This window comes from Merops nubicus, unplaced genomic scaffold, assembly GCF_000691845.1.
Source record: "Merops nubicus isolate BGI_N331 unplaced genomic scaffold, ASM69184v1 scaffold44093, whole genome shotgun sequence".
Lineage (NCBI taxonomy): Eukaryota > Metazoa > Chordata > Aves > Coraciiformes > Meropidae > Merops > Merops nubicus.
Genome location: NW_008599072.1, coordinates 4,666 through 13,565, shown reverse-complemented (window position 1 = coordinate 13,565; position 8,900 = coordinate 4,666). Strand labels below are relative to the sequence as shown.

The following is an 8,900-nucleotide window of genomic DNA, read 5'->3' as shown; positions in this document are numbered from 1 at the left end:
GCCTCGGGTGCGCCCCGGTTCCGGGCGGAGCCGTCAAGAGGGAAGCGGCCCCCGAAGGGAGCGCCGGAGCGAGCAAGGAGGCGGTGAAGGTGCTGGAGAAGAGGGAGGACGGGACTGGGAAGGAGCCCCGGGCTGGAGGCGCTGTCAAAGTGGAGCCGCCCGACGTGGCCTTTGAGGCCACCTGGGTGAAGACGGAAAAGGAGGATGCCCCGGCTGGCTCCCAGTATGGGCCCGCTCTTGCCAGCACCGATGACCGCAGGATGCAGCAGGGCGAGGGGCTTGGGATCCTCCCTGAAGATCGGAAGGGCCGGTCGGAAGATCCCGTTTCTGCTTCAGCCCTTACCTCCCGGCACCTGCATACAGGTCCATGGCCCTCTGCCACCAGAGCTGATCCATGTGACTCAAGTGCCAGTGAAACAAGTGCCGCTTACAGCGCAGTCTGTACCAGAGCCTTCAGTAAAGATTGAAACTAAAAACGTGCCCTTCACCATACCGCCCTCTGACTCAGGTATTCTTGTTAAGAGAGCTTGCCAGGGTTCAGTGAGTGGCACACAGTTGGCAGCTTATTAGATAGAACACAAATAGAAAGGTCATGCTAGAGAACCAGCCCTTTGGATAGACTGGAGGTTCTGTAGCTCTCTTCTGCATGAGACATAAACATGCAGGAGCAGAGTTCTGTAGTGGTTTGCTAAAATCAATGCAGTTTTGTCCACTTGCTCCTCAGCTACCTTAAACCCCTTATAACAGTGTTCAGAATTACACGGAGTTGTGTTCGCAAAATTAACTTGATTTGCTTGAGTTTTACAGTTAAGAAACGTTCATGCACTGAGAAAATTAGGACAGGCTAAATGAGGAACATTTTGAAACATCTGGATTAGAAGCTTTTTTCCCCCCAAGATACCTAGAAGTGAGGTCTTACAGACTAGGAGACTTGCCCTTTATTGAAAATGCGAAACCATTGATTTCTAAGCCTTTTCTTTTCCAGGGGAAATTGCTTGCTCAGGGATCAGTTGTGAAGGGCCTGGGGATTTGTCATGTCACCAACTCAATTTAAATGCAGTCTGTGTTTACAAAGTCCCAAAGCTTGGGGTCATGTTACAGTCATTTGGTAACACAGATTCCTCTATGAAAATGACTGTCCAAATCTGAGAAAAGAGAAGAAAAAAACCCCAAACAATAACACAACCAGAAACCCAGAACAGCCTCAGCTTAGAAGCCAGGGACTGCACGGGTGTTGGAGTAAACTGCCATCCATCATTAGATCTGGTCCCTGCTTCATTGGGGCTTTGAATACATCATTCTGGTGGTGATGACAAATGTGCAATGGTCGATCCTATACAATATTTAGTTTATAAATGTGTAGGTTTATAAATTAATAAGAAAACAATCCAGTCAAATGAAACCTAAACCAGTGTGTTAGCAAACCCATATGTTTCTTTCTTTGTTTTTTAAATAATATGTGCCAAAGCCAGGTGTGTGACTCCCTGCACGTTGGTTCACTGAAGGTGAGTGGAGGACACCCCCTTAGCATCAGTGATTTCTCTAGGAACCACTCTCCAACTGCGCATCGAGTTCCATGTGTTCCAAAGCTCTAGTGACTCTTCTGACTGTTGCCAAATATCCTCTTGATGTACTATTGAATGTAACCTTTATTGCATATACTGCCTGGAAGATGATCATCTTTCCTGGTTTGTTGCCATAGGTATGCCAGATACTCCATTTAGCAAGGACAAAAGTGGCCACGTGAAGCGCCCGATGAACGCGTTCATGGTGTGGGCTAGGATTCATCGCCCTGCCCTTGCAAAAGCTAACCCAAACGCCAGTAATTCAGACATCAGTGTTCAGCTTGGGCTGGAGTGGAGCAAGCTGACTGAAGAGCAGAAGCAACCCTATTTTGCTGAAGCTCAGAAAATAAAACTAAAGCACAGAGAGGAATTTCCTGGTAAACATGTATTTATTTACCTGGATGCTTTAGAAGTGCAAGATTCTTTGAAAAATGGATCTCTTTCATTTGATAGAGTAATAGAGTTAGGAAAAGTTTATAAAAATTTCAGGCACGCAGTCCTTCTGTCAGCTTTCTAGAGCCTGAAAGCATTTAATTGTTTTAAGCATCTGAAATGATGTTTCATAGCCTCTAATGTTTCTTATGGTCTCAGACCACCACAATTCCAGCAGCTCTTCTGAATGCTTTAGTAGTCTAATGGCCAGATAGTGAATTTATTGTGAATGTGGCCTGCTGCATCATTTTACGTGCTCCAGAAAGAGCTGCCCAGGTGGCCTGTGGTGACACACTCATCTATTTCTTAAGAGTGGGAAAGGGAACTGCCACAGGAAGCACAGGCAGCATTGTATTCTGTGAGACTCTTCAACTTTTAGATGTGGGATTCCCAAACAACAGTATGGAAGGTGTTTCTCAGCCTTTTGTCAAAAGGGTTAAAAATTTGTGCCCTTAACAAATTCATTTCTCCATAACACTGCAGTTCAATAAAACACAACATACGTACCTTGAACACTCTTTTCTAAAAGCTATTGAGACAACAGGGGTCATGATCTTTTCTCCATCTGTTGTCATACCCCTGCTAGTTCATGGCTATGGCTAATCCTTGCAGGCAAGATCAACTAATCTCTCATAAACAAGCAAAAGATAAGAGCAGCACTCTCCCTCTGTCCTTGCACCCTTAAAAAAAAAAATGGTTTCTTTAAAGTGGCTTTAAGAGTTAGCCTGTGTAAGAAAGCAAGCTGCTCAGTGTAAATTCATAGTATATTTATACATCTCTTAGTGTTTGGTTCACGTTGGAAGTCAAAGGGAAACATATTCCTCAAAAATCTATACAGGATTATTAGTGGGTTATATTTTCCATTATGTCATGTAACCTACAATATTATTAATTATATGTGAGAATTAAGGGGTTAAGGAAACAGTCAAGAAAGATCCACATTTTGAATACAGTCATGGTGTTCTTGTGAACAGAAAGCCTACGGCACTGTGTCATATTCTCCTTAACATGCTTTCCACATCACTCCCCACCCACTGTTCTGTATTTTCTTGTCTCACAGTTACGATTTAGTAACATAAAAACAATGCCCAAATATGTCCATTTTATTTCCACCTCTGGCTAAATGCTCCATTTGCTAGCTCACTGAGACAAATGGAGTATTGCCATTGACTATAGGAGCAGGTTTTGGACTCTTTTTTTTTTAGTCACCACAGAATTACAGATATCATAGTTGTACATACAGAATGAGACCTTCCTCAAAACTGTGTGTCTGCATCTTTTTTCATCTCTGACAGGTTGGGTTTATCAACCCCAAGGCAAAAGGAAGCGTTTTCCACTGCCTGGCTCTGGTGCATTTTCCAGCACTTCTCAGAGCACCACCACTACGAATCCAGATGGCATTTGTCCCTTCAAGTCACCTGCTCACTCTGTTGTCATCTCCAGTCCTAAGAACAGTATTGGACGTCCAGTCTGTGAGTTTTTAGTAGTGAACAATTTTTAAAATTCAGAATTTATCTATGTTAGTAGAAGTTATACTTATGGTAGAGGTAGTTAAAACTATTTCTCAGTCTTCCTTGACACCACTGTTTCTATCCGTTCTCATCCACACTGCACCTCTGCCTCCTAGGCTCTACCTGCTGCTTGCTCAGCCTCTTACATTTTTCTGGTGTCTGCATTGCCCACAGATCCCTGCTATTGTCTTTGTACCTCCTGGTTACCTCCTGCTACCTCTTGGTCTTTTTGGATCTCTATTACTCAACACTTGCTTCCTGTTAAGCTACAGCTGTTTCATTTTCTTGTTCTCTTCTCTCACCTCAACACTGCCCTGCTAAGCCTAAAAAAGCTCGTTAGTTTAGCCCATGGCACCTCCATGCTGATGTTGGTGTCCTTTGGCAGTCAGGGCACCACACCTGGAGCAAATGCTCAGCAACTTCAACTGCTTGCAAGAGACAACAGACAGAATTGTCAACAAGGTTGTCAAAAAGGAAGTTAGTAAGGTGTGTGCTGCAATATTAAAGCAGTCAGTAAAACTAGAAATTTTTAATTTGCACATTTTCCATGAAGAGTTCCTTAGGTATCTATGTACACCTGGAATAGTTCTGCATGGAGTTGTTAGGAACTTGCACAAGCCCACACTTTGAGCACACACAGTGCAGCTTTTATACAAACTAAAATATAGTTACAGAGGGAATGCGTTAAGCAGTGGCACCTGAAGGATCCTCCTTTTTATAAGCAATCAATATGAGCAGTGAAACAGGGTGTAGGATGAGAGCCCACAGCCAGGTGCCACAGCTGACATGGGTGTTCTGTAGCAGAAGAGCTCTGGCTCTGTCAGCCCGTGGACAGTGGATTTCAACAACACATACCTCAGATCCAGGCAATGGCATTTTTCTCTCTGAACATACCACCAAGGGCTGCTGTCTTCATAGGGAGGCATGAAAACGAAATGCCTGTTTGTGCTGTTTGGTAATATTCAGAGGTAAAAGAGGACAGTCAGCTTTGTTCTGGTGAAGTTCTGAGTTAGTAATGCAACCCTTTCTCAAATCCTTCTGTAAATTTGACTGAATATTCTGTTCTCTTATCCTAGTATATTTCATAATATTATGTTGTCCTCAGATGCTACTGTTTCATTCCAGAGTTTACTATCCTGTTGTGGTTGAAACGATTCTTAAATACAACTGTAAAAATCTAGATGCATTAGGGTCCTGTTGACTCAGAATTGGGACTCTTAGACTAGATAGTGGGGTTTGAAAATATTTACACAGTGTGTTTTGAAATCTTTCTGTGTAAAGACAGCCCTGTTGACATCACGTGTGATTTGAAAGTGTATGTTCAAGTGTATGTTCTGGAAAATATTTCAGATGTTTGCAGAAAAGGGCTAGCAGTTATGTTCATTGGTGAAACAAATAAGAAAACATTTTGGAGAGTAGGGTGTTGTAACTGTTGGGTCTGGTCCTCGGTGCTACTTTTATCACCACACAGGTTCGTTAAGTATTTGGCTCACTCTGACTCAGCTAGTAGACTTGGGAGGTCTTCTGAACTTCAGATGCTAAATGCACACTCCAACCCCATTCTGTAGCCATACAAGGACAAAACTCAGCCCTCACCAGCCTCACAACCTCAACACTCACTAGCCAATTCCTTCTTCTTTCACCCTTAGGTTTCTGTACAAGAAGCTTGAATGTGTGGGCTCCAAACCCATCTGTCAGAAACACATAAGCCAAGTGGTGTATGACTGTGATTTGTAGGGAAGTAACACTACAGCGTATGTTCTGGGAAATGATTCTGGGTCTGGCTGTAGTTTGTTATGCTGCTGTTTATGAATTCTCTTCCTCTATTCATGTCTGATAAATATTTGTTCTGTTTCCTAAAGGTGGGTCTCCTTCTGCCATCCGTCTGCCAGCTTCTCCCATTCAACATGCTGGTCCAGTTACTGTTTTCCAGACTACCAGCACAAGCACCACATCAGTGACTGTTCCAGCTCCAACCCTGCCCCTGCGCCCTGTAATTTCACCACAGTGCTTTGCTGAACCTGCTCAGACAGAAGCTCATGATGTATCATCTGGGCCAAATTTATCTCTGAGGAGATCTACACCGGTTTTTGTTGAGAGATTCAGCAGAAACCCAAGTAACATAACCACCACTGATGGCAGATTTTCTGTCTGTAATAGTGAGCCCCAGGAGTACCCAGGGTTCCCTGTTCTTCCTAGAGGTGTACTTCTTCCCCAAGCTACACCTTTTCTTCACCCACCTCTCTATGGATCTCCTCCCATTGGACAGCCAGCCAGTCTGTTTGCAATACCTCCTCACTTTTCATTGCACCACCCTTACTTTGTACCTGGACTTCACTATTTCCCTTCAAGGTAATGAAACCCCCCATTTCAACAGCAGTAAGAACAAATGCTGAAAAGCAGAGAGTCTTTTGACTTACAGAAAGCAGGTGGAGCATTCAGAATGAGAGGTGCTCTTACCTTCCTATAGCTCCTGTGTGATGGGACCTGCTTGCCTGAGGCTGCTAGTAACATGTGCCCAGTTATTGAGGGCTCCATGATACTACTGCAGTACTGGGCACTCTCAAGCCAACAGTAAATAGAAGTATTTGCTCTCCACTTCATGCATCTAAGTGCAGCTGATTCCTACAGGAAAGTGTTGAAGATAGTGTAAATATATTTTGAAAATTATTAGAATTAAAGTAGGTGTGTGAGACGTCTCCTGGGTACTATGATTCTAATTGTTGTAACTACCAGTATTTCTGAGATCAGCCTGGTGGGTAATGTCTTCAGAATTACTGTGTAAGTAGAAATTCCTAGTTTTTCCTTTGCAGTCTCTGGGCAGTCAATCAGAGGTCACTTAATCAAAGAATTTAGAAGCTAACATATGTAATATATCCTGTGGGTATTTCCTAAGCTAAGCATGCACAGAAAGCACCAGTGCCCTTCCAGAAGCTGGTGTGCTGCTCAAATGTAAGTTGTCTGATGGCCTGCTGATGATGGCCTCTTTGTATGACTGTGCAATATCAAAAATTACAAATTATTATGATCATTAAACTTAAATTCTGCCCATTTATACACTGCTCATGCTATTGATAGCAACAACTAATATGTTCCTACAGCAATAAGACTACCTGGTCATAAATTAGGGCTGATGATGACCCATCAGATTCAAAAGAACTTTATGATCTGATAAGCACAATACAAGATATTCCTAATTTTTATGTCCTTTAAAGAAACACAGGACACATATTTCCCAAATTGTTAAAAATGAACATTGCTTAGCCCTTGGTCTCTGAAATTAGGCAGTTTTGTGAGGCCTCTGAGGGAAAGGAGTATTCTTGTACCATAAAAGACTGTTCTGGGTTCACACATTAAGTGACTTCTGAAGGAGCTTTGCTAATGCCAGGATCTTTCTAATACGATGATTTGTAAGTTCACATTCCCATAATCTCATTTCTTGCATACAAGAATCATAATTTCTGAGTAGCACTGACAGTGCAAATGTATGTATGCAGGTTGATGCACTAAAAATTTAAATGTTAGACTGGAAAGTTGAACAGTCTCCATGAAACCTCAATAGACATTGTATCAAAGTCTTTATAATGTCTGCACTGTACAGCTCTATTACTTCTTCACATACTTTGTTTTCTTAACAATGTAGTAAATTTCTATAACACTGTGTAAATTACAATGTGTGTTATTCTGCATCAGAATAAAAGTTTGGATTTCTGACACGGGAGGAATACAGTTACTCCTGACATAGCTTCTGGCTGTCTACTATGTGTTTGCTTTCAAGAATTTATCACCATTTATTTACACAGTAACTTGGACAACCACATAGTGGGCACAAGGGTTCTCTGTCAGTCCTCCTGTTTAAGAACAATGTATTGGCTCTTTCACAAATTTTGGCATACAGAAATTGCACAAACTGACTTTTGATGCTTTATTTTACTACTCTGAGTATGCCAGTTAACATACTTCAAGGTTATCAGATGCTGTTTATCGAAGTTATTATTTTATTGATAAATACTATGGGTCTTTTTGCTGGTTTTCAAAGCAGCATCATGTGTGTATCTAGCATGAAGAGGTTCGTATGCACAGGTATGGAATCTGTGCGTGGCTGTTGTTATGGCCTCAGTGTTTAAATTAGGCATGGTTTTAAAAATATAAGTTTTGAATATCTTGACAGGATAAGCTGACCAACACTGAACATTAGTGTAATTCTGTTTTTCTTTCTCTCTCATTGCAGCATGTGCCCATTCAGCCGATCTCTGTTTGGCTGTGGGAATTTCACCAGCTCAGTGCCTGAATACTTTGGCTTTTATGAAGACAGATACCAAAGACAGGAGGTGATGGTTTCACCTCTGGACAGAGGCTGTCCTTTCAAGGAACACCCAGAAGAAAGACGAAGTGAGCAGCAGCGCAGTGGGGAGAGCCCCGAAGGAGTGCCCTGCCACAGCGGCTGCAGCGAGGGGCAATATGTAAGCCCCCTGCCACAGCTGGATGTTCAAGTGTTGGAGGAGTTTTTAGCAGTTGCCTCACCTCCCTCCACCATCCACATAGTCAATGTTACTGACAGTGATGAGGATGAAGAAGTAAAGTTGTTGCAAGAATTGTAATTTTTAAACCAACTTGAAATATCCAGAGAAATATTATAAAATGTTAATGTTATCAGTGAGTGTGTTCAGTAGAAAACCCATGTAGCTTGAGCAAGCTGTAGAGGTCATTCTAAACGGTCTGATCTGTCTATTTTTGGGAGATCACACCCAGATCTGGAGAGGTCAAAAGGCTCTGGAGTTTCACCTGCCTCATCAGAGCATTGTCTGATTCAGTAAGATCTGGATCTGCAGCCAGTTCCATTAATAAAAACAGGGTTGTCCAGAAGCTATGGTGAGGCACAGTAACACCCAGAGAGAGGAGAATGGATGGGATCTGGCCCTGGCACTTACACTAGTGTGAAGGATTTCCTAGACAACATCAGATTTTCTGTAGAGTATAAAAGGCTTTTAATAGAAAGAGGGTCTGTGCTGAACTCAGAGAGGAATGAAATTCAAAAGTTTTGGCCAACATTTATCACTTATGTTACTTTTTTTTCCCCAGGGTAGAGGGTAATTTTCCTCAGGGAATCCTGTTATTTTGCTCTTGTTATATCTGAATAAACTCAAATGAACAATTTATCTCTAGTGCTTCATTTTAAGGTGTGGACATTGAGCTGAGTGGAGACAGGTAAACCATGATCCATGTAACTCACAGACTTGCTGTGTAGCTAAGCTGCTGGACCCTGAGCATCATGTCAAACCTGAGGCTCAGGGCCCCTATAACCATTGAGAACATATTATTGATAAAGACAGGTACAAATTAAATTTCATATACCTCAAAGAACAGTCTTAAGTCACTGTAGAGTAGATAT

At 42.3% G+C, this 8,900-nt stretch overlaps 1 protein-coding gene across 1 annotated transcript; it reads left to right on the top strand.

Annotated features, from left to right (window-relative positions):
* Positions 1 to 57: 57 nt before the first annotated feature.
* Positions 58 to 8,109, top strand: SOX30 (SRY (sex determining region Y)-box 30; the record flags this gene model as incomplete). The annotated part of the gene is given in 6 exon segments (XM_008937253.1): positions 58 to 311; positions 313 to 508; positions 1,703 to 1,942; positions 3,293 to 3,469; positions 5,371 to 5,860; positions 7,740 to 8,109. Coding segments are annotated over 6 exon segments (1,727 nt in total), but the record flags the coding sequence as incomplete, so codon positions are not given.
* Positions 8,110 to 8,900: the final 791 nt, after the last annotated feature.